The sequence below is a fragment of the Ylistrum balloti genome, unplaced genomic scaffold (genome assembly GCF_031769215.1).
Source record: "Ylistrum balloti isolate Yb309-2 unplaced genomic scaffold, AGI_CSIRO_Ybal_v1 Utg369828, whole genome shotgun sequence".
NCBI lineage: Eukaryota > Metazoa > Mollusca > Bivalvia > Pectinida > Pectinidae > Ylistrum > Ylistrum balloti.
Genome location: NW_026781992.1, coordinates 127,577 through 154,683, shown reverse-complemented (window position 1 = coordinate 154,683; position 27,107 = coordinate 127,577). Strand labels below are relative to the sequence as shown.

At 34.6% G+C, this 27,107-nt stretch overlaps 1 protein-coding gene across 1 annotated transcript in view; it reads left to right on the top strand.

Annotated features, from left to right (window-relative positions):
• The window catches only part of LOC132545116 (transportin-1-like), a 54,074-nt gene that overhangs the window by 5,474 nt on the left and 21,493 nt on the right, over nt 1–27,107 (top strand). The window contains exons 4-9 of the mRNA XM_060208786.1: nt 19,838–19,968; nt 20,335–20,416; nt 21,540–21,662; nt 22,853–23,032; nt 26,111–26,215; nt 26,842–26,902. Coding sequence (XP_060064769.1) covers nt 19,838–19,968; nt 20,335–20,416; nt 21,540–21,662; nt 22,853–23,032; nt 26,111–26,215; nt 26,842–26,902 — 682 coding nt within the window. The remainder of the gene's footprint in view (nt 1–19,837; nt 19,969–20,334; nt 20,417–21,539; nt 21,663–22,852; nt 23,033–26,110; nt 26,216–26,841; nt 26,903–27,107) is intronic.

Below are 27,107 nucleotides of genomic sequence, written 5' to 3'. Positions count from 1 at the left end.
TGAAGGTGATTGATACTACCCCTCTTTGAAGGTGATTGATATTACCCATCTTTGAAGGTGATTGATATTACCCATCTTTGAAGGTGATTGATATTACCCCTCTTTGAAGGTGATTGATATTACCCCTCTTTGAAGGTGATTGATATTACCCATCTTTGAAGGTGATTGATATTACCCATCTTTGAAGGTGATTGATATTACCCATCTTTGAAGGTGATTGATACTACCCCTCTTTGAAGGTGATAGATATTACCTGTCTTTGAAGGTGATTGATATTACCCCTCTTTGAAGGTGATTGATACTACCCCTCTTTGAAGGTGATTGATATTACCCATCTTTGAAGGTGATTGATATTACCCCTCTTTGAAGGTGATTGATACTACCCCTCTTTGAAGGTGATTGATATTACCCATCTTTGAAGGTGATTGATATTACCCATCTTTGAAGGTGATTGATATTACCCCTCTTTGAAGGTGATTGATATTACCCATCTTTGAAGGTGATTGATATTACCCCTCTTTGAAGGTGATTGATATTACCCGTCTTCAAAGGTGATTGATATTACCCATCTTTGAAGGTGATTGATACTACCCCTCTTCGAAGGTGATTGATACTACCTGTCTTTGAAGGTGATTGATACTACCTGTCTTTGAAGGTAATTGATATTACCCCTCTTTGAAGGTGATTGATATTACCTGTCTTTGAAGGTGATTGATATTACCCCTCTTTGAAGGTGATTGATACTACCCCTCTTTGAAGGTGATTGATACTACCCGTCTTCAAAGGTGATTGATACTACCCCTCTTCAAAGGTAATTGATATTACTCGTCTTCGAAGGTGATTGATATTACCCGTCTTCAAAGGTGATTGATACTACCTAGGGATGGGTATCATGAGAATTTTCATATCGCGATACATGATCAGCATATCGTGATACGTATCATGATATTTCACTGTAAGAAGAAATCCATCCATTTTCTTTAAGCGAAACAATAATGCAGATTATACGATAAAACCAAATGCAAAAGAACTGTAAAATGTATCATTAATTATTTAATAACTTCTTTTAGATATTAGATATCCAAACTCAAACTCAAATCATGTCGTAATTCTGGGTTTTTAGTACTAGTAGTAACACTGCATGATGATGATGATGGAACACTCATGGGGTGATTGCGTCTTAAGTGAGTCGTAAGATTATTTGTTCCGCCGCTACACTTAACTACAGCTCTACAAATGTTGCACCCAGCAATGTTTTCTTTGCTCCTAGCTTCCCCTTACGAAGTGCTTCCAAACATTAGCCTTTCCCTTCGGGTTTTTCACTATTCTATCGTCAATGCCTATGAAGGCCGCCATTTTGGATACATTACTAAGCACTCGATGATGGATTCATCAATACTTATCGTCTCATAAACATCATAAATTCGAATGAATTATCACAGTATTAGAGATTTACACATAAAAATAAAGGTATAAATGATTATATTCAAAATTTTCATTACTAAACGAACTTTTCACAGAAACTAAAGATGGTTCCCGAGAGGCTCCGAGTGAACCAATACATCTAAGTTGTACTGCGATACGTATCTTTTTAATGATGAACCTTGATATACCGATAATACCTCACACCCCTAATACTACCCATCTTCAAAGGTGATTTATACTACCCGTCTTCAAAGGTGACTGATATTACCTGTCTTCGAAGGTGATTAATACGCCCGTCTTTAAAGGTGACTGATATTACCTGTCTTCGAAGGTGATTAATACTACCCGTCTTCAAAGGTGACTGATATTACCTGTCTTCAAAGGTGACTAATATTACCCCTCTTTGAAGGTGATTGATATTACGCATCTTTGAAGGTGATTGATATTACGTGCCTTTGAAGGTGACTGATTCTACCTGTCTTTGAAGGTGATCGATATTACCCATCTTCAAAGGTGATTGATATTACTCGTCTTCGAAGGTGATTGATATTACATGCTTCGTCTGTTTAAACCATTGCTTAAAATCATGTCAAAGTGTCTGAAAGTGTCCAAGCGGGGCAGGAAGCTATCAGTCGATAATGGCATTTTCTTGAGTCGGTGGGGGGGGGGGGGAGTGTTGATTATAAAATGATTATCTTTTGCAACACTTCTGTGCTGTTAAAAAATGTTAATCAAGTGTGAAGAAATCACAGGTTTCTTTGTGATCTTTATAACCGTGAAGAAATCAGGCCATAAAAAGCGCATTTCTGTTAGTGTATTGACAGAAGTTAGTGTTGGCATATTGCTATGTGAAGTGGGAGTTGAGACTTAATATGACTACGGATTAATGTTTGTTAAGATCTTAAGGAATCTCACATTTTTTAGGACAATCTTGATGTGATTATATTATGAAGATGCAAAAATGAAAAAATGTTGTTCTTTGACAAAACACATGCTGATTGGTATATACAGAGTTGGGGTCACCAGTTGTCAACTGGCATGATGTTTCTGAAAGATGTGAAAGAAATCACGCTACACATCGATGCTAGTTAAGTGACATGTATGTGTATAATCTGATGCCATCAATTGCTTGCAATGGTCACATACAGCCTGCCACCCTTAGTGTTTCAATGTTGATGTGAACAGTGACCTTATGGAACAATAATTGCGATGTCATTGCCTTTATCAATAGTAAGACGTGCGGTCTTGTGATGTGTTTGAACAATTCAAAATGTAAGTGAAACAAACTAGAAAAGGTTGGAACTATCACTAGACAGAAAGTTTTTGTTTTTATTAGAAAAAATAATGTGTTTGAAGTACCCACCTATTGAAACTGACCAGAGGTTTACATTATACATCTAATAGGCTTTATCTCCCGTCGATAATCTTGTCTATATAAGGGCTGTAGTATTACTGTGATTTATAGTGCCTCAAGTATTGTACAGAAATCTAACCATTTAAGTTCTTAACATTGCATATGTCACACGGATAATTTTGTCTTGTGATGTTGGTAACAGTGAGGATGTCATAAAACATTGAAGAATGATTGGATGGCTGAAAGTGATATGAACAAGTGAAAATGATGAGGAATGCCTGTCCTACACATATGAAAGGCAGTGAAAGCTGTTGTCACATTTTATGCTTTGTTTACTGGTGTTCTGTTTACTGGTGTATCAAATTGTCATTGCCACCTCTGTGTGTTGAATTTGACTGTGTCAATTTTAATCATCACCTGCGTGTACTCGGTCTACAAAAATACACAATCAGATGACAAAAAGACCAAAGTCCAGGTCAAGGTCACATTTTGTTTTTGTTTTGACAAGATAAAACAACAGACAAAATTCACAAGATCAAAGAGATAAGGTCACTGTGTCAAAGGTGAAGGTCAAATTTTTTAGCTTTTCACTGGTAAATGGATTGTAATGACATTTTGAAGCAGTATTAGAATTAAATTCATCAAAGATAAAGATGACTGTCTGTCCACAAAGTAAGTTCCATGCTGAAAACTTAATATTGATTGATTTTCGATACTTTGGTAAAGATCTTAGTTTACAAAAAGGTCAGTGTCAAATTTTGTATCTTTGTACAGGAGGACATGTTGTTGTGACGTTATAATGCGGAATTGGTCAGAATTAAAGAAGAAAATCAGCTGTCTAAAGGTCAATTGATCATAGTCCACATAAACTTCTGTAGCATTTCATAGTTTGTACATTAACAAGAATAATTATTTTGAAAAAAGTCAGTAATCTGAACGTTATAGTCATTTGGTTACGAGTGTTTCCTGATAAAATCAAATCTAACCTTGTAGAGGAAGTAGATGGCTATGATGATGAATGTGAAGATTATCACATTTTCCATAAGGAACTAGATGGCTATGATGGTGAATGTGAAGATTATCACATTTTCCATAAGGAACTAGATGGCTATGATGATGAATGTTAAAATTATTATTTACCATAATGGGCATCAACAAACAACAAAACCATGAAATTGGACATTGTAGGCCTAAACGCCTGATGGTCTTCAGGAAAAAACTGTGAAGTGTAAGTTTGAAGTTCAGTGTGTAAATGTCGTGCATCAAATGAAATTTTGCTTCGTTATCTGATCCGAAGTCTTGATTAATGAATGCCCTGATATGAGGGCATATAAGTCTCATGTTAACCTATTACGAACACGTGTCCATACTTTCCGTTGCCTAAGATGAACCAAACTAGTGAATTATATGGTCCCCACCCCACAAGGGCCTGAGGGAGACGGCCAAAAGGGGCTCTGATTTCAAAAACCTTCTTAACAAATGGTAGATTTCATGGCCCCAGGGTCTCACATTTCCCCATGGAGAAAGGGTAAAGTTTACTATAGTTTATGTAGGAAAAATAAATTTTTGAGCATAATTTTAGTTTCCATTGAAATTTTCACACTTGGTTAGAATTATGAGTGAAGGATGATGACTATATGGTATTCCCATATTGATCCTAACTGACCCCCAAAATTGTGAATTTTCTGGCCTCACAATTCCATGTAGGGAGGGGGTTAAGTTAAGTTTGATAGAAAAATTGGATTTGTAAGCATAATGTTGTTTATTTCCCCACTGGAGATAACTTATGAATTATCGGTATAGAATGACAGTTTTGATGGTATATGTGTATTGACACTGAGTTATTACCATCAATGTCACGTGAATGATACTTACCCTTTAACCTTTATAATCAATATTGCTCTTCTCAGTTGACTGACAAGACTGCTAGGCCTCTTGTTTTATGAGGTAATCTGACCTGAAGGGTCAAGATGACCTATAGCCATTGTGCTTCATCCATAGTTGTGCATAAACATTTTTTAAAAACCCTATTTCTCTTTCATAACTGGATGATGGGTGATGATAGTCTAAAACATCATTGATAGTTTGGATCATTTCATAAATTCACAAAGTTGATTCAGCTCTTTTAAGCAAGGCCCCAAAAGAGGAAGTAAGACAATGTTTGCTTCAAAATGCTAATCTTTATTATTGCTTTAATGAATTTTGATCCAAATTTGGTGTAATACATAATTGAGAGTGGAGAATCATTTCTTAAATTCAGAAAGTTGATTCAACCCGTAGGAACCAGGGGGCAGACAGAGCCCCAAATTGGAAAGTTGGTCAATATTTTGCTTCAAAATGTCACTTTTTCTTAATGCTTATATGGATTTCAACAGAATTTGGTATGAAATATCATTGAGAGTGGAGAATTATTTCTTAAATTCAGAAAGTTGATTCCACCCCAAGGGATCTGAGGGCAGGTGGAGCCCCAAAAGGGAAAGTTAATCAATATTTTTATCTCCCAACCCCCCACCTACCCCTGGTCATATTGAAAATCAAACAAATATTGAATTTCTTATTGTGTACAAATTTTGTGAAGATTGCCTTTGTATGAAGTACATCTTGTTTGTATATTTTCTGTAATTGTCAGGGTGTTTTTTGGAGTATAACATATAGTTTCTTTGTATCAGTATATCTGTATATTTTGTAGTGATGGAACAATATTTGGATACAAATTATTATCTAATCTTTTAACGTCATATGATGCATTGGTTGATCATTGGTGATATAAATATTTTCTTGTGTTTCAGTGAAAATATATCCATTTGCTAATAATATTCCTGAAAGTTACAGAAAAGAAATTATTGATGCCCTGAGAATGCTGTTCTATGAATATTGAACAGATTTTCAGCTGATTATAAAATCAACTAGCTGCGCTGAAAAGCCTATCTTATTTCAACAGATTATTTGATTATATATTAACAAAGTCTAATAAATTAATCCATAAAATTTTGTTTCTATGATGAGTGTATTGTAAACCTTCTTCCTAGAAGTATATCTGGTGTATATTTTGTGTACATCTGTATTGCTTTAGGAATTATTATTTTTGGACAACAACTTTATCGTAATTTGTTCAATCCACCGATTTGATTATAAACGAACAATGATGTTCGTTGTTGTTACCAAATAAGGTAGTCTCTTTCACATATAGGACATCTACTTCTGATTCACATACAAGGGCTGCAATCCAATATGACTGATATTCATACCTTGACTTCACACCAAATGCTTTATAACAGTCCGTCACCTACCTTTCTTATTAGCCCACCATCATCCGATGTTGGGGTTTTCAAATCGCCCTGCCGTCTGTCGTCCGTTCATAAACAATTCTTGTTACCGCTATTTCTGGAAAAGTGCTGGATGGATCTTTCTCAAATTTCATATACAGGTTCCCCTTGGTCCCTAAATGTGCATTGTACCTTTTTTGAACTGATTCACATTCAAGATGGCCGACAGGTGGCCATCTTGGATTTTGGAAGTAAAAGTTTGTTACCGCTATTTCTGGAAAAGCACTGGATGGATCTTTCTCAAATTTCATATGCAGGTTCCCCTTGGTCCCTAGTTGTGCATTGTACCTTTTTTGGACTGATTCGAATTCAAGATGGCCGATAGGTGGCCATCTTGGATTTTGGAAGTAAAAGTTTGTTACTGCTATTTCTGAGAAAGTACTGGATGGATCTTTCTCAAATTTCATATGCAGTTTCCCCTTTGTCCCTAGTTGTGCATTGTACCTTTTTTGGACTGATTCGAATTCAAGATGGTCGACAGGTGGCCATCTTGGATTTTGGAAGTAAAGTTTGTTACTGCTATTTCTTGGAAAGTACTAGATGGATCTTTCTTAAATTTCATGTGCAGTTTCCCCTTGGTCCCTAGTTGTGCATTGTACCTTTTTTGGACTGATTCAAATTCAAGATGGCCGACAGGTGGCCATCTTGGATTTTGAATGTAAAAGTTTGTTACTGCTATTTCTTGGAAAGTACTGGATGGATCTTTCTCAAATTTCATATGCAGGTTCCCTTTGGTTCCAAGTTGTGCATTATACTTTTTTGACTGATCTGAAATCAAGATGGCTGCCTGTCAGCCATCTTGATTTCGGATTTTGATGAACTGTTAAAAGTTAATATGTAAGTTAAATTAAACTATCCAAAACTGTATTCTACTAGACATAAGTCAGACGTGTTGTCCAGAAGCCAGAACATACTTTCTGTTAATAATCTATCACACATGTCCAGTATACATTCGTTCCCGGGTTAATTACATAAGCTTATCAATACCGTCTAGCAGGACAGGTCAGCAAAACCTTAGCTTGTCGTAAACCACCTAATCTACCACTATGTGTGTGCATTAGACCATGTAAATAACTCGTGTGTTATCCACTTCTTGTTAGCAAATATGTAATATTAGATTATCAATGTCTACGACTTTTAGTATAAATACGACTAGCTTTCTAGCCAGTCGTCGAATCGGTTCCTGAAGGCATGCGAGTGTACCACCTCTCCATGTCTACACACAATAAATTTACATCAACCTGAACAGCGTTTGGATTTCTTCATCTCCACTCAACACTGCACCACTCTTCATTCTCAACAAAGAAGTTCACCCACTACACTTTATCGGACACCACTTCACTTTATTGGAGCCGTGACCTGTGACTTCACTTTATTGGCGCCGTGACATCACATCACTTTATTGGTCCCGTGACTTCACTTTATTGGTCCCGTGACTTCACTTTATTGAGAGTAAAATCTTGTTACTGCTATATCTGAGTAAGTACTGGATGGATCCTTTTGATATTTCATAGATATTGGTTTCCCTTGGTCCCTAGTTGTGCATTGTACCTTTTTTGGACTGATTTGAAATCAAGGTGGCCCACAGGCAGCCATCTTGGATGTCGACAGCACAAGCATATTGTCCATTATCCACCTGTAACTGACTGCTATCTTATAATACTTTGGGATCTTTTTCAAATGATATTTGCTAATAGGTGCTTAATAAAAATATCATTGAGTACATTGAGTACATTCAATGAAGACCAGTTCATGAACATTTACAACACCTGTAACACACAAAATAAAATAAACAAATCATCAAGAACTGAAAACAGATCCTCAAATGGTGGGCGCCAAGATCCCTCTGGGATCTCTTATTATTATTTGCGAGTATACATGAAATTATTTAGGTATAGAAAGTGATATTACCACAGCTTATGATTTATAAATAACATGCATATTTATACTAGCTTCTTTTTAAATAAACATAATGTATATATCATGGCAGCCCATGGTTTATAGATAACATGCATATTTATACTATCCTCTTTTTAAATAAACATGATGCATATATAATGGCAACTTCCATACCCAGTGATATTATCGGTGCACATGTGTCAATAAAAACACATTTGGATCGATAAGATGATTTACAGGATTGAGAAGGATTGTCTTGTGCATTCAAAATACATGTGTAAAAAATGTATTTATTTTAATTTTCAATTAAAAATAATTTGTTTCATGTTTGACAATTTGAAGTCAAAAAAATTTATATCATCACCATTAAAACAATCCTGATTTTCCTCAGTCCCGTAAATCATCCATTTAGAGCAACACCAGAACATTTTACTTTCATGTCAAAATTTTATCAGATAATGTTGATTGGTCAAGATGACCTATATAGTCACCGTGCGCCGTGTGTAAATTTTTTCTTTAAAACCCATCCTTTTATAGCTGGATAGATTTCAACCAAATTTAGTCTGAAACATCAGTGAGAATGGAGAATTTTTTCTTCAATACAGGAGGTTGATTCAACCCTAGGGACCTGGGGATGGGTGCAACTTCAAATGGGAAAGTTAATCAATACTTAGCTTCAGAATGCTATTATTTCTTTACGCTGGAATAGACTATGTAGATTTTCCCCTGGGACTCTAGTTTCCTCCCGCTTTAATACTCCTTGCATGCTTACATCCAGGCCAACAGGTTAAATATGACTGGACAATCACGGTTTCCCTGAACAATAGCTATTTTAAAACTTCCTTAAATGGTCCTGACCAAGTGTTCTTTCTTTGAGTAGGAATGAAATCCAATATGGCCTCCATGACCACCCTCTTCATTTACACATTTTTAAAACTTTTTCTTGACTCCACCAGTGCCATGAAGTTGACATTTTGTGAAACTGAAAAGAGGAGTGTTTTTTGCAGAATAAAACTATTACACTGCAGTTATATTCTATAAACGCCTTTATAGTCATATAACATGGGCCTCTTGTTTGATAGTCCAAGAGTCAAATCCTTCAAAATAATATTCATCCTCTACACATCAAAAAAGACTTGGCGTCGTGATATTTGACCAGGAGCAATGTTGTATTGAAGAGTTATCGAGTTTGCTCAGATGAATGACCTTGACTCGTTATTAAGGTCACAGGGGTCAGATTTTTTTTTTTCCCAAATTGTACAAATATCACACCAGGATGTGGTATATGTAATATTTTTGAAATATTCACTAGATGTTGTTTAAACTACAACTTAATATATCAACATCATGAATTTACCAAAAGGTACAGGATACCCTATAAGATAGACAGCATTGAATTGTTGATTTCTTACTTTGAAAATTATCATATAAATATGTCATGGCTAAATAACTGACTGAAATCAAACGGGAAGTTGATATTAACTACATATATGTACATACAAAAATCCAGGAGACGTTAACTGGGTCACCAGGTCAAAGATCAGAGTAAAATTTTAACTAGAATGTATTCTATTGGTAAATATTTTGTCATGCCATTATTAAGCAAAGCTTGCCAGAATCAAATGATTGTAAGTTGTAGATGATATTTAGTTTAATAACTGAGCATGTTAGTTTAGGACGTTGCTAGATGTGTAATCCAGATAAAGAAGGATTATAGATAACTTTAAAGCTGATTTTCACATCTCTCCTTTGTATTTATCATTATGTAAAACAGCATAAGCTTCATTGATTATATGTACTACATATGATCAAAATTCTATATCAACAATTGATTGTACTTAACAGAAATGTTTGTTCCCAAGTACTTCCAGTACTTTGATTATTGATCTGTAGTCTTCTGTCAACATCAGAATCTACTTTACAGATCAACCAGGCTGTTTACTCTTCACTGTTGTTCTAAAAATCGCCTGTATGTACAAATTCCCAATTTCATGTATAACCCCCAGTATGAATCAATTCTTATTGAATTTGTCAGAAACATTCTAATGGACTTTTTCGGCCTAGCACTGGAGGAAAAATCAATACTTAGCTTGAGTGTGCAAAACACATGATTGAGTAACAAAATATGTACAAATTTGCTATTGTCTAAATTTATACAAATATTAACATAAATTGTCAGATACAACTGGAATAGAGTTTGTTTTCAGATATCATGATCAGTAGATGATGGAATGATATCACAAAAATTAACATGGTTTTAGCCTGCGCTTCACTCTTATTGAAAGATCCGGAAAAAGATGTGGCCAATTCAAGAAAATTCAATAGGAAAGATGCATATCCACTTGTTGTAATTAATGAGATATCTTCGTAATAATCAGTTATTGTGAGTCAAAATGATGAATAGAGCAATTATTTTCTGCCATCCTTTAATGAGTGTAGCTGTTAACAGGACCTTAAGTATTCTGAAGGTGATCGTAATCACCTGTGTTTCATACAAAAAAAGCAGTCTTGTTAAACTTGAGAAAAAGAAACAAAAAATTGACACTTGGTATTGTGTGGTTGGCAAGTCTAAAGTGTAAAATGAGAGATACTGTTTAGAAATCAGAGATATTTGTTGACACAAACAGGACATTTTTGTCTAATATATTGATAATGGTACTTTGATGTTTTTTGGCTTATATTAATTAAAATTAAACGAGTTGGAAAATAACACTATATCCTATAAATCTTGTAATCCTATCAAATAAAACAGTTTGTATATTTCACAAAAAATAATTTAAAGCAGGTATAAATTTGTATGCAGAAATTTCTCTAATATTTTAATTTACCTTATACACAATTTCCAAGATATTTTTTTTATTATTCTTGCACCTTGTCAAATTAAGAAAATTTCTTTAATATTATTCATAAGTAGAAGACATCAACAAACAATGCCAGTTTTTATTATGAACTATGCAGTGCTTGCCAAACTTTCAGAATCTTCACAGCACAGTCTGTCTGGTAAACAGGCAAAAAATACCAGACCCCAAAAAAAGAAAATTACCAGACCAAAATTTTTTAATTTGTCAATAATTCTGATTTAATGAAATATTCAATTTCATATATAGAAAGTAAACATTATAATTTACTGCTGATGATTTTAATTCTATACAATCTTATGTTTACCTGTGTCAATACCAAGAGACTGCATTGTGTCTATAATAACTCTTTTAGGTCCTTAGAACATGTACTAGCAGGTGTACCAATGACAAGGAAACCGATACCACACATTGCCTTATATAGATAGCTTCTTGTTCGTCACCACTGATATTGGTTGAACCATCAATTAAGAAAGATAAGAAAACTGCAGTCTTCAAGCTTAGAGGTCTTCTCTATTTCTGTTGGGGCATTGGTGTTAACAAACTTCATGGCAGCTTTGCCATTGAAATATGTATCCCCATCATCAATTTTTGAGTCTTTATTCCGGTCACATAGCCATTTGTAGTCCTCTAAAGGCCTGTTATTTTTTTATACAACATTGGCATTGCAAAACAGATATGCGAGCTTGCCTCTTTTCTGTTTGTTTAACTCTCTATGTGCCTTACCTGCACATGTGGCTTCAAGTATTTCCAGTGTGGATTTAACCGATTTCACTTCTGTAGCTTTTTTGTGACCAACACTTCTATCATGGTTTTGTATAGCTGAAATTTTGAGGTTGCAACACCTTGTAATTAACAAATGCTGCCCTTTCAGTGATGTGTGACAGGGCTGAAATCACATCCATAAAATTTAGTACATACAATACATGTCATCACCAACTTACTAATCGTCCAAAAACCAGCTAATCACAGTCTTCTTGCCATTGCATAAAAAAAATTTCTCTTCCGTTTCATTTCGTAGTGTTTTGCATGTTGATTTACAACACCAGAATTCTTCTCCTTCTTGGTTTTTCCAGGTAAAGCCCCATCAACATATTTTAGTTGAAACAATTTCCAACGATGCCGGACACAAAGTCGCTGTTCTAAAAACGATACTTAACGAAGTAACGGTTACCAGACTTTGGGGCTGGCATTATTGAATATTTTACTGGACTGGCACTTTTTTTACGGGAATTATTAGCCGAAAGGTCCGCAAGTCCAACATAGTTTGACAAGCAAGGACTATGATGTAGGTTGTGGTTATAAGAAACCTGTGACTGATGGTCAGATGCCAAGGTCATTTAACACATGCATTAAATCTCAAGTCAACAATCCTTGAAACCATTTGAATACAAATAAGTATCACCTGTTATATCACTATAAATAGTAAATAAACAATGAAACAAAGAGATTTTATGTTGTCTAAACTAAAACATTCCAGTTCTGTACTCCCAATTTCATTTTTTTTTTTTTTAGGAGGGGGGGGGGCTACTATTTGTACATTTCCAATTTCTTAGTCTCAGGTAGTATATCGTAAGTGTGGTGAATATGACATGGTTAGAAGCTAGCTATAGCTGTCGATCGGAGTTATTCAGGATGTCTGTTGGTTTCCAAAATTTGTACATATGGCTTTAATAAGCAAAAACTCCAAGTATTGTAGTGTTAGGAATCATTTTGTGTTCTACAGTTGGTCTACTTTATCATTATGGAACACAAGGCAATCAGGCTATGAAGCTATACTCTGTACAAGAACATTCCAGTCACTGCCTGGTACCATGTACAGGATACTGCTTCAGTTACTGCTTCAGTCACTGCCTGGTACCATGTACAGGCCATGTACAGGACATTGCTTCAGTCACTGCCTGGTACCATGTCCAGGACATTGTTTCAGTCACTGCCTTGTACCATGTACAGGAACATTCCAGTCACTGCCTGGTACCATGTACAGGACACTGCTTCAGTCACTGCCTTGTACCATGTACAGGACATTGCTTCAGTCACTGCCTGGTACCATGTACAGGAACATTCCAGTCACTGCCTGGTACCATGTACAGGACACTGCTTCAGTCACTGCCTTGTACCATGTACAGGACACTGCTTCAAGAGTAATACTTCAGTCACAGGGCTAGCTCTGGGTCAAAATTCAATTTCGCCAAACCAAATTTTTTTTTCTATAAGCGCGCGAACAGATTCCAGAACTCACCCTCACCCGACGAGCCCTTAATTTCCTCATATAATAAAAACACATATGCTAATTATATAATTACATTATTTATTCACTGTTTTAACAATACATCAAACATAACACAGTATATGGTAAAAGAGTTTATAAACATGGAATTATTACAGGCCTTCTGCATCTCGACAGTTTGCTGTTGTGTTGCCAAAGCAGCAGAGTGAGAGTTCTCATCTGTAAAATTGAAAATAAAATTTAGAATAGAATTGGACATTTGCAGAGAGATACAGGATTACATCGAACCTTATTTTACACCATCAAAGTATTATACTTATTACAGTAACTTCCTAAGTAATATATCTCTTAAAAACACTTCAGAGATAATAAAGACATAATCGTTAAACTAAAAGATTGAGTTTCTAATTCATGTGCCAAGCAGGCTGTAATGAGTAACTATATTGTACCATCCTTTAGGCTGTATAGTATTTCTGAATTACTTAATCTAAATTTACATAATTTTCTGTTCATAAATGATGAATAGTTGTATATACTGATCCTTTCTCATGCTTAACCAAGCACTTCTTCATGATACTGCAGCCATCAGTGAAACTATTTCTAACTAATGCCTTAATACATATGTCACAAAACATGAGCTTTTGCTCTGGGTCATATTTTAGCCATGGCCTGCCAATTTTCCAACTATCTAGAAACTTTCTTGAACTACTGCCCCTGTTAGTAACCTGATCAGGACTATCATTTTCCTTTTCAATAGATCGTGTCTTAAAACCAAATGATGACAATCTGGGTACTTTCCCATCCCTATCACTAAAGGGGAGTTTATGTTTTCCCATTTCATCTAACGATCTATCTCAGTGAAGGGCCAAATCTGATGTGACCAAAATATGCACAAAAATATAAAACAAAATCAGCAACATAGTGTAAAAACAATGAAATTATATCTTGTGTTTCTTGCTATTTTGATTGTCGATCAAAAAGGTTAAGAAGCCCATTTCAGGCCCTTTCAAATACACTAGTTTACTAAGTTATGTCTGCAGAAATCACAAACTCGTGCCCAATTAACGACATCGACACACCTAATGATCCACCTACCGTAAGCCAATTGCCGATAAAACAACATCTTTCCTTCAGCTAACTTACCTTATTGTTCACGGCAGAGGCTATCTCGGATTGAGACAATGGAGACATCATTGGATAATTGGCGATTTTCATTTCAGGCGTGTTGCTGTTTAGACAGGTAAACGTTTCTGTCAAAACACAAAAGAGTTCCAATAGCTGACCTTGCCCCAGCTGTGTGAGTCAGTCAACCGTGACCGTGTAGTACACAACGATGTCGGAGCAAAATTTACCTGTGTCACTCGTTACAAATAAGTTAAACGCCAGTGATTTTTCTCTATACAGTCATCGGTGACTGGAAATGTCTGTAATCGGCATTTTCGCTAATAGAAATTTGAAATCGCCAATCTCATTTCACTTTCGCCAATGGCGCCAGCGCGAGCCGTGAGTCACTGCCTGGTACCGTATATAGGACATTGCTTCAAGAGTAATACTTCAGTCACTGCCTGGTACCATGTACAGGACACTGCTTCAAGAGTAATACTTCAGTCACTGCCTGGTACCGTATACAGGACATTGCTTCAAGAGTAATACTTCAGTCATTGCCAGGGACCCAATACAATGGCACACAACTTCAAGAACACTTAAGTCACTGTCTGGTACCATGTACATTGTAAAACTGCTTAAAGAGCATTAGAGAGCATAAAAATCTGTGAGACTGTTATTATAGTTCTGATATTCTAAAAGTCTACAAGCCTATCACATCTATAGCCTTAAAGTCTACAAGCCTATCACATTAATAGCCTAAAAGTCTACAAGACTATCACATTAATAGCCTTAAAGTCTACAAGCCTATCACATTAATAGCCTTAAAGTCTACAAGCCTATCACATTAATAGCCTAAAAGTCTACAAGCCTATCACATTAATAGCCTAGAAGTCTACAAGCCTATCACATCTATAGCCTTAAAGTCTACAAGCCTATCACATTAATAGCCTAAAAGTCTAAAGCCACTGCATGGGTATTTGCATGTTGTACAGTTGTTAGACCCCTTGGTATTTTCTGAACATTAGATGTTTGTCTGAATGCAATGTTCTAGTCAGAAAACCATGTAATGGTCTGAACACCATATTTAGAGGTTACGGTCGGAACACCATGTCATTGTCTGAATACCATATTTAGATGTTATGGTCTGAACACCATGTAATTGTCTTAACACCAGATTGTATAATCATCTGAACAATTTAATCTGAACTTCATGTAAGTCTGAACATTGTGTGAAGTCTGAACACAGTTTGATTGTCTGAACATTGTGTGATGTGTTGTTATAACGTATTATTATTTATTGGACAAAGGGAAAAACCATAATATTCCACTAAAGAGAGGTGAAAACTGATAAGACTTCATGGACATCAGTGTATTCCAGTAAAATGAATTGTTTCCATGGTAACTAGAACAGTTTAGATACTGTGTAAAGCTCTATTGGGATATAGCCTTCAGTCTTGTGTAAGTGAAACCTGCAGTTTGGAATGGTAAGTTAATGATAGGAATGTTGAAACAACTACAGCTGAAAATTGGACTACACTAGTTTAATGGTGGCTTACGGCAGACGATAATGGAAAGTTGGAAAGTGTGATTGGGCTTCAAAGAATTAGATTCTTTGTTAATTAGTCTCACAACTTGATAAATATTATAAATAATATTTCAAGAAATTTTTAGAATTATCTCATGACCCACATATGGAAGAATAAAATATTATTGATTGGAGAATCTCTGGGTACTATACCAAAAATGTGGATTTCACAGTTCAAGGATCTCTCATTTTCACCTGACTAGGAAATTTACTTTGGTTTATGTAGGAAAATTAATTAAAACTGATGAGTAGGTCAAAAGGGTGAAATTGAAATTTTAAAGATCTTCTTCAAATACATAAATGTTAGGTTCAAATACTCTTCTTGAATGGAAAAGCCATTCTTAACTGAATTTCTGACCAAAAGATTTTACATCTCCCCCTTTGGAGAGGTAAAGTTAATAATATCATGTAAGGAACTGATATTTAGTTTTGATGGGAAATGTACTTGCTGTTCATAAATCTATGAATTTTAAGTTTGAGATGGTAGTTTGATGATATACTGTTGCACGTAACAATGGTTACTCTCTTTTATACCAACACATCCCTAAACAATATCACTTATTTTCCATTAAAAAAAGTACTGATGGTAAATTATAAGAAGTACTGATGATGAATTATAAAAAGTAGATGGTGAATTATAGAAAGTACTGATGGTAAATTATAAAATGTACTGATGGTGAATTATAAAAAGTAGATGGTGAATTATAGAAAGTACTGATGGTGAATTATAGAATTATAGAAAGTACTGATGGTGAATTATAGAAAGTACTGATGGTGAATTATAGAAAGTACTGATGGTGAATTATAGAAAGTACTGATGGTGAATTATAGAAAGAACTGATGCTGAATTATAGAAAGTACTGATGCTGAATTATAAGAGGTAGTGATGGTGAATTATAGAAAGTACTGATGGTGAATTATAGAAAGTACTGATGGTAAATTATAAAATGTACTGATGGTAAATTATAGAAAGTACTGATGGTAAATTATAGAAAGTACTGATGGTAAATTATAGAAAGTACTGATGGTGAATTATAAGAGGTAGTGATGGTGAATTATAGAAAGTACTGATGGTGAATTATAGAAAGTACTGATGGTAAATTATAAAATGTACTGATGGTGAATTATAGAAAGTGCTGATGGTGAATTATAGAAAGTACTGATGGTAAATTATAGAAAGTACTGATGGTAAATTATAGAAAGTGCTGATGGTGAATTATAGAAAGTACTGATGGTGAATTATAGAAAGTACTGATGGTAAATTATAAAATGTACTGATGGTAAATTATAGAAAGTACTGATGGTAAATTATAGAAAGTACTGATGGTGAATTATAGAAAGTACTGATGGTGAATTATAGAAAGAACTGATGCTGAATTATAGAAAGTACTGATGGTGAATTATAAGAGGTAGTGATGGTGAATTATAGAAAGTACTGATGGTGAATTATGGAAAGTACTGATGGTGAATTATAGAAAGTATTGATGGTGAATTATAGAAAGTCTGATGGTGAATTATAGAAAGAACTGATGGTGAATTATAGAATTATAGAAAGTATTGATGGTGAATTATAGAAAGAACTGATGCTGAATTATAGAAAGTACTGATGGTGAATTATAAGAGGTAGTGATGGTGAATTATAGAAAGTACTGATGGTGAATTATAGAAAGAACTGATGGTGAATTATAGAATTATAGAAAGTATTGATGGTGAATTATAGAAAGAACTGATGCTGAATTATAGAAAGTACTGATGGTGAATTATAAGAGGTAGTGATGGTGAATTATAGAAAGTACTGATGCTGAATTATAGAAAGTACTGATGGTGAATTATAAGAGGTAGTGATGGTGAATTATAGAAAGTCTGATGGTGAATTATAGAAAGAACTGATGGTGAATTATAGAATTATAGAAAGTATTGATGGTGAATTATAAAAAGTACTGATGGTGAATTATAGAAAGTGCTGATGGTGAATTATAGAAAGAACTGATGGTGAATTATAGAAAGTACTGATGGTGAATTATAGAAAGTACTGATGGTGAATTATAGAAAGTACTGATGGTGAATTATAGAAAGAACTGATGGTGAATTATAGAATTATAGAAAGTATTGATGGTGAATTATAAGAAGTAGTGATGATGAATTATAAAAAGTACTGATGATGAATTATAAAAAGTACTGATGGTGAATTATAGAAAGAACTGATGCTGAATTATAGAATTATAGAAAGTATTGATGGTGAATTATAGAAAGTACTGATGGTGAATTATAGAAAGTACTGATGGTGAATTATAGAAAGAACTGATGCTGAATTATAGAAAGTACTGATGGTGAATTATAAGAGGTAGTGATGGTGAATTATAGAAAGTACTGATGGTGAATTATAGAAAGTACTGATGGTAAATTATAAAATGTACTGATGGTAAATTATAGAAAGTACTGATGGTAAATTATAGAAAGTACTGATGGTAAATTATAGAAAGTACTGATGGTGAATTATAAGAGGTAGTGATGGTGAATTATAGAAAGTACTGATGGTGAATTATAGAAAGTACTGATGGTAAATTATAAAATGTACTGATGGTGAATTATAGAAAGTGCTGATGGTGAATTATAGAAAGTACTGATGGTAAATTATAGAAAGTACTGATGGTAAATTATAGAAAGTGCTGATGGTGAATTATAGAAAGTACTGATGGTGAATTATAGAAAGTACTGATGGTAAATTATAAAATGTACTGATGGTAAATTATAGAAAGTACTGATGGTAAATTATAGAAAGTACTGATGGTGAATTATAGAAAGTACTGATGGTGAATTATAGAAAGAACTGATGCTGAATTATAGAAAGTACTGATGGTGAATTATAAGAGGTAGTGATGGTGAATTATAGAAAGTACTGATGGTGAATTATGGAAAGTACTGATGGTGAATTATAGAAAGTATTGATGGTGAATTATAGAAAGTCTGATGGTGAATTATAGAAAGAACTGATGGTGAATTATAGAATTATAGAAAGTATTGATGGTGAATTATAGAAAGAACTGATGCTGAATTATAGAAAGTACTGATGGTGAATTATAAGAGGTAGTGATGGTGAATTATAGAAAGTACTGATGGTGAATTATAGAAAGAACTGATGGTGAATTATAGAATTATAGAAAGTATTGATGGTGAATTATAGAAAGAACTGATGCTGAATTATAGAAAGTACTGATGGTGAATTATAAGAGGTAGTGATGGTGAATTATAGAAAGTACTGATGCTGAATTATAGAAAGTACTGATGGTGAATTATAAGAGGTAGTGATGGTGAATTATAGAAAGACTGATGGTGAAATATAGAAAGAACTTAAGGTGAATTATAGAATTATAGAAAGTATTGATGGTGAATTATAAAAAGTACTGATGGTGAATTATAGAAAGTGCTGATGGTGAATTATAGAAAGAACTGATGGTGAATTATAGAAAGTACTGATGGTGAATTATAGAAAGTACTGATGGTGAATTATAGAAAGTACTGATGGTGAATTATAGAAAGAACTGATGGTGAATTATAGAATTATAGAAAGTATTGATGGTGAATTATAAGAAGTAGTGATGATGAATTATAAAAAGTACTGATGATGAATTATAAAAAGTACTGATGGTGAATTATAGAAAGAACTGATGCTGAATTATAGAATTATAGAAAGTATTGATGGTGAATTATAGAAAGTACTGATGGTGAATTATAGAATTATAAAAAGTACTGATGGTGAATTATAAAAAGTACTGATGGTGAATTATAGAAAGAACTGATGGTGAATTATAGAATTATAAAAAGTACTGATGGTGAATTATAAAAAGTACTGATGGTGAATTATAGAAAGTATTGATGGTGAATTATAGAAAGTGCTGATGGTGAATTGGTCAGATGTGGAGGTTGTTACTATCTACAACATGGTAAATCATTTCCTTGTACATTGATAGAAATATATAGTAATTGTACTTCTGATCTTGCACTGATTGGGAACTGCGGGAAATCAAAGAACTTTCTCTTTATTTGTTTCAGGGAGCTTTTGGGGCATTACAGAAGATCTGTGAGGACACTGCCGAGGACCTTGACAATGACAGCACTCGACCTCTTAACATCCTCATTCCCAAGTTTCTCCAGTTCTTTAAACACAACAGTCCCAAAATCAGGTGATGATAAATTCTCCATCCTAATTTGACAGTATCCCATCCTCATCATCACTCACTAGTTTCTCAAGCTCTATTGACACCAGTCTCAAACATCGGGTACAGTCTCCCTGGTTTTACAGCACATGGCCCTTGACATACTCTCTCTCTAGCTCCTTCAATATCACAGTTCTAGAGTTTGATGATAATAAATTCTCCCACCCTCACAATGCCCTGCTAGTAGGGCTTGAATTTCCTGGTTTTCCAGAAAAAAATTATTTCAATGCCACACTTGCTCATGGTTAAATAATATTCTAATACTGTGAAATTGATGTATTTCATGAATTTGTTGACTAGAAGTAACTGAAATGCCTTTGTTTTTGTTGACAGGTCCCATGCTATAGCATGTGTGAATCAGTTTATCATTAGTCGCACTCAGGCCCTAATGGTGCATATCGATGGTTTCATCGAGGTAAGATTAATTAATTGTAGAGGGAAAAAATTCAGACTGACAGCAGGAAAGTAGATTGAATTCTGTACATCATAAGGCACAATATATTTATAGAACTTGTATGTATAAAACTGACTTTTCATTTGCATGGCCATAGGAAATGGGAAACTTGTCTGTATGGGAATACTGTCCTGTAACATTTCAGTATTTTGTAAGCAACAATTCCTGTCTGCCTTGAGATAGATTAAGTCAGTGTACTACTGTCTCTCGCATGAAGGATTGATTAAGATATGACATTAAATAGTAAATAATTAATTGATGTAGAGTGATGAAATCTTGTTAGGTTTTGTGCACTGGCCATTACAGACAGCTTCTAGCAAGATGTACCAGTGTTGGCCTGTTATTGATTCACAGCCTCGGGCAGAAAATCATGTGAACCACAAATAGATTCATTTTCAAGATTAAAAGTTCTATAATGTCTGATAAATAAGTGGAGTCATAAGACTCCGTGATTTTTCCTTGTGTGTAGTCTTGTTAAAATAAAAATCAGTATGAACTAGGATTTTAGCTGTCCTCAGTTAACAATAATTACTGGTACAGACTTTCTTTATTAATCCATAAAAATGAGATACGAGTGTCCTTTGCTGAACTATAAATAGTAGATCGTGATGTATTATTTTAACGGTAAACAACACAACAAACAACTTAATGTCCTCCTGCCTAATGACATATATTCTTGTGGCTATTCCTGTAAAAATCTGCTCCAGGACTTTTAATTAAAGGCATCACACAGACAATTAAAACTTTGCTTAAAAGCAACAGACAGGAAACCAAATAGTGGATAGAAGTGGTGCATTTTAGAGCCCTAGAGTCAGATATGTGTTTTTATTGGAGTAGCAGTAATAAAAGACATTTAAAAAATTGTTTTGTTCTTCATAATCCTTGAATTTTCATATATGATTTTAGTGTGCTTAAGTGGCAGTCTTTGAGTGCCATAGGCTAGTGATTTAGTCAACAATCTTTCTTACAAAGAGAAGATTTTTTTGAGGTTCTGGAGGCTCTTTCTGGACCCAAAATTTCCTTGTATTGTTAAGAATATAGTTTTCTTGTTTGTGTACAAATATTTCTCACTTCCTCCACCCAGAACCTATTTTTCCTGGCAACAGATGAGGACACAGAAGTGAGGAAAAATGTCTGTCGAGCACTGGTGATGCTGGTTGAGGTCCGAATGGACAGGCTAATACCTCATATCAACAGCATTATAGAGGTAAGTAGGTCAAGGGTCAAAACATAAGTCACACTGCAGGGATCAAATGTCTCATTATCATTAACAAAGTGCATATAGCTGAAGAATTTCACAATATTTTAGGGTCAAATAAATATTATTACAATGATATATACAGATGATTTTAAAATTGTCTCTACACCAGAGATTTCTACAGTCTTATCTCCATCTCTGTGTTAATAGTACATGATGCTACAAACCCAGTTTTATCTCTGTCTCTGTTTTAATAGTACATGATGATACAAACCCAGTTTTATCTCCGTCTCTGTGTTAATAGTACATGATGCTACAAACCCAGTTTTATCTCCGTCTCTGTGTTAATAGTACATGATGCTACAAACCCAGTTTTATCTCCGTCTCTGTTTTAATAGTACATGATACTACAAACCCAGTTTTATCTCCGTCTCTGTGTTAATAGTACATGATGCTACAAACCCAGTTTTATCTCCGTCTCTGTGTTAATAGTACATGATGCTACAAACCCAGTTTTATCTCCGTCTCTGTGTTAATAGTACATGATGCTACAAACCCAGTTTTATCTCCGTCTCTGTGTTAATAGTACATGATGCTACAAACCCAGTTTTATCTCCGTCTCTGTGTTAATAGTACATGATGCTACAAACCCAATTTTATCTCTGTCTCTGTGTTAAATAGTACATGATGCTACAAACCCATTTTTATTCTTATATCGGTGTTAATAGTACATGATGCTACAAACCCAGTTTTATCTCCGTCTCTGTTTTAATAGTACATGATGCTACAAACCCAGTTTTATCTCCATCTCTGTGTTAATAGTACATGATGCTACAAACCCAGTTTTATCTCTGTCTCTGTGTTAATAGTACATGATGCTACAAACCCAGTTTTATCTCTGTCTCTGTGTTAATAGTACATGATGCTACAAACCCAGTTTTATCTCCGTCTCTGTTTTAATAGTACATGATGCTACAAACCCAGTTTTATCTCCGTCTCTGTGTTAATAGTACATGATGCTACAAACCCAGTTTTATCTCCGTCTCTGTGTTAATAGTACATGATGCTACAAACCCAGTTTTATCTCCGTCTCTGTGTTAATAGTACATGATGCTACAAACCCAGTTTTATCTCTGTCTCTGTGTTAAATAGTACATGATGCTACAAACCCATTTTTATTCTTATATCGGTGTTAATAGTACATGATGCTGCGAACCCAGGATGACGACGATAGTGTGGCATTGGAGGCATGCGAATTTTGGCTTTCGCTGGCCGAACAGCCTATCTGTAAAGACGTGCTGGCATCACACATCGAACGTCTCGTCCCTGTCCTTGTTAAAGGCATGAAATATTCAGAGATCGACATTATACTGCTGAAGGTTTGTACAATGTCAACATCTATAACTATACAATTATCTGCAAGATCTCCGACAACCTGGGGATAAGGCATAATTTTTTATTGAAGCTTATGAAGGGCTTGTTGTAGAACATTCAAATCAAATTCTAGATATCAGTAATAGTTCTAGAGATCAGTTCTAGAGATCAGTGATACTTCTAAGGATCAGTGATACTTCTAGAGATCAGTAATAGTTCTAGAGATCACTGATAGTTCTAGAGATGACTGATAGTTCTAGAGATGACTGATAGTTCTAGAGATCAGTGACAGTTCTAGATATCAGTAATAGTTCTAGAGATCACTGATAGTTCTAGAGATCAGTAATAGTTCTAGAGATCACTGATAGTTCTAGAGATCAGTAATAGTTCTAGAGATCACTGACAGTTCTAGAGATCACTGATAGTTCTAGAGATCACTGATAGTTCTAGAGATCAGTGACAGTTCTAGATATCAGTAATAGTTCTAGAGATCACTGATAGTTCTAGAGATCAGTAATAGTTCTAGAGATCACTGATAGTTCTAGAGATCAGTAATAGTTCTAGAGATCACTGACAGTTCTAGAGATCACTGATAGTTCTAGAGATCACTGATAGTTCTAGAGATCAGTAATAGTTCTAGAGATCACTGATAGTTCTAGAGATCACTGATAGTTCTAGAAATCACTGATAGTTCTAGAGATCACTGATAGTTCTAGAGATCAGTAATAGTTCTAGAGATCTGTGATAGTTCTAGAGATCACTGATAGTTCTAGAGATCAGTGATATATCAGTAATAGTTCAAGAGATCATTGATAGTTCTAGAGATCAGTGATAGTTCTAGAGATCAGTGATAGATCAGTAATAGTTCTATAGATCAGTAATAGTTCTAGAGATCGGTGATAGATCTAGAGATCACTGATAGTTCTAGAGATCAGTGACAGTTCTATAGATCAGTAATAGTTCTAAGAACAGTAATAGTTCTAGAGATCACTGATAGTTCTAGAGATCAGTGATAGTTCTAGAGATCAGTAACAGTTCTAGAGATCACTGACAGTTCTATAGATCACTGATAGTTCTAGAGATCACTGATAGTTCTAGAGATCAGTAATAGTTCTAGAGATCAGTAACAGTTCTAGAGATCACTGACAGTTCTAGAGATCAGTGATAGTTCTAGAGATCACTGATAGATCTAGAGATCACTGATAGTTCTAGAGATCAGTGACAGTTCTATAGATCAGTAATAGTTCTAAGAACAGTAATAGTTCTAGAGATCTGTGATAGTTCTAGAGATCACTGATAGTTCTAGAGATCAGTAATAGTTCTAGAGATCACTGATTGTTCTAGAGATCACTGATAGTTCTAGAGATCAGTGATATATCAGTAATAGTTCAAGAGATCAGTGATATATCAGTAATAGTTCAAGAGATCACTGATAGTTCTAGAGATCAGTGATAGATCAGTAATAGTTCTATAGATCAGTAATAGTTCTAGAGATCGGTGATAGATCTAGAGATCACTGATAGTTCTAGAGATCAGTGACAGTTCTATAGATCAGTAATAGTTCTAGAGATCAGTAATAGTTCAAGAGATCATTGATAGATCTAGAGATCACTGATAGTTCTAGAGATCAGTGACAGTTCTATAGATCAGTAATAGTTCTAGAGATCAGTAATAGTTCTAGAGATCAGTGATAGTTCTAGAGATCAGTTCTAGAGATCAGTAATAGTTCTAGAGATCAGTGATAGTTCTAGAGGTCAGTGATAGATCAGTGATAGTTCTAGAGATCAGTAATAGTTCTAGAGATCAGTAACAGTTCTAGAGATCACTGACAGTTCTAGAGATCAGTTCTAGAGATCACTGATAGTTCTAGAAATCACTGATAGTTCTAGAGATCACTGATAGTTCTAGAGATCAGTGATAGATCTAGAGATCACTGATAGTTCTAGAGATCAGTGATAGTTCTAGAGATCACTGATAGTTCTAGAGATCAGTGATAGATCTAGAGATCACTGATAGTTCTAGAGATCAGTGACAGTTCTATAGATCAGTAATAGTTCTAAGAACAGTAATAGTTCTAGAGATCTGTGATAGTTCTAGAGATCACTGATAGTTCTAGAGATCAGTAATAGTTCTAGAGATCACTGATTGTTCTAGAGATCACTGATAGTTCTAGAGATCAGTGATATATCAGTAATAGTTCAAGAGATCAGTGATATATCAGTAATAGTTCAAGAGATCACTGATAGTTCTAGAGATCAGTGATAGATCAGTAATAGTTCTATAGATCAGTAATAGTTCTAGAGATCGGTGATAGATCTAGAGATCACTGATAGTTCTAGAGATCAGTGACAGTTCTATAGATCAGTAATAGTTCTAGAGATCAGTAATAGTTCAAGAGATCATTGATAGATCTAGAGATCACTGATAGTTCTAGAGATCAGTGACAGTTCTATAGATCAGTAATAGTTCTAGAGATCAGTAATAGTTCTAGAGATCAGTGATAGTTCTAGAGGTCAGTGATAGATCAGTGATAGTTCTAGAGATCACTGATAGATCAGTAATAGTTCTAGAGATCACTGAAAGTTCTAGAAATCAGTAACAGTTCTAGAAATCAGTAATAGATCTAGAGATCTGTGATAGTTCTAGAGATCAGTGATAGATCAGTGATAGTTCTAGAGATCAGGGATAGTTCTAGAGATCAGTAACAGTTCTAGAAATCAGTAATAGATCTAGAGATCAGTAATAGATCTAGAGATCAGTAACAGTTCTAGAGATCAGTAATAGATCTAGAGATCAGTAACAGTTCTAGAGATCGGTAATAGATCTAGAGATCAGTAACAGTTCTAGAGATCAGTAATAGATCTAGAGATCTGTGATAGTTCTAGAGATCAGTGATAGATCAGTGATAGTTCTAGAGATCAGGGATAGTTCTAGAGATCCGTAATTGATATGGGTGGACTGATGGGTGTTTGTAAGATAGCTGATAACATCTTACCCAAGTAGGACAAAAAACCTGATGTAATTCAAATTCTGCATTGGTACAGATTCCAAAGATGACTTTTTTTTTCCCCCTTTTTTTTTAGGGGGATGTTGAGGAGGATGAAATGGTTCCAGATAAGGAGTCTGACATCAAACCTCGTTTCCACAAATCCCGCACTCACAGCCAGAAACACCAGGACGGTGAGGAGGTAGGTAACGGTACTAGTGTAAGTATACATTTTTCTTTATTTGTCCCTCAACAACATGGCACCTCCAGTAGTTGTGATATATTTATGGTAGAGCAATACAGTTTAATGTGTGTTCCTGATTTTAAGTTATGATGGAGTATTGTTTTATGTGGATTTCTATAAGATGTCAAAAAAAAAAAAAAACAGATCTTAGAAGCATTTTCATGGCTAGCACTGTAACTGTCCAGATGTTAAGTAATGTCCTGTAGAAATTTACATCATCTTTCAGATTTCAGCTATGTCCTGTAGAAAGTTATATCATCTGTCAGATGTTAAGTTATGTCCTGTAGAAGGTTATGTCATCTGTCTGATGTTAAGCTATGTCCTGTAGAAAGTTATATCATCTGTCAGATGTTAAGTTATGTCCTGTAGAAAGTTATATCATCTGTCAGGTGTTAAGTTATGTCCTGTAGAAAGTTATATCATCTGTCAGATGTTAAGTTATGTCCTGTAGAAAATGTCATCTGTCTGATGTAAAGTTATGTCCTGTAGAAAGTTATATCATGTTTTATTGTTTGATATCCAACTATCGTGAAATATACATACAAATTCCACATAAAAACGGAGAGTTATGATATTTGTTATAGGATGGGGAGTTGTCAGATGACGGTTTTGACGATGATGATAGTCTCTCTGATTGGAATCTTAGTAAGTATATCACAATTGTACTAGCATAAAAATGTTTAATGTGTCTCATACTAGTATGTATGACATCAAATGCAGCTGAGAATTTCAGCATGCTGCAGAAAGTTTTTCTTTGTTATTTATTGAAAAGGCATGCTGTACATTGCCACCTAGTGTAGATACACATTTGTGCTGATGGAATTAATTTGTCAGAGAAAAAATGTTAACA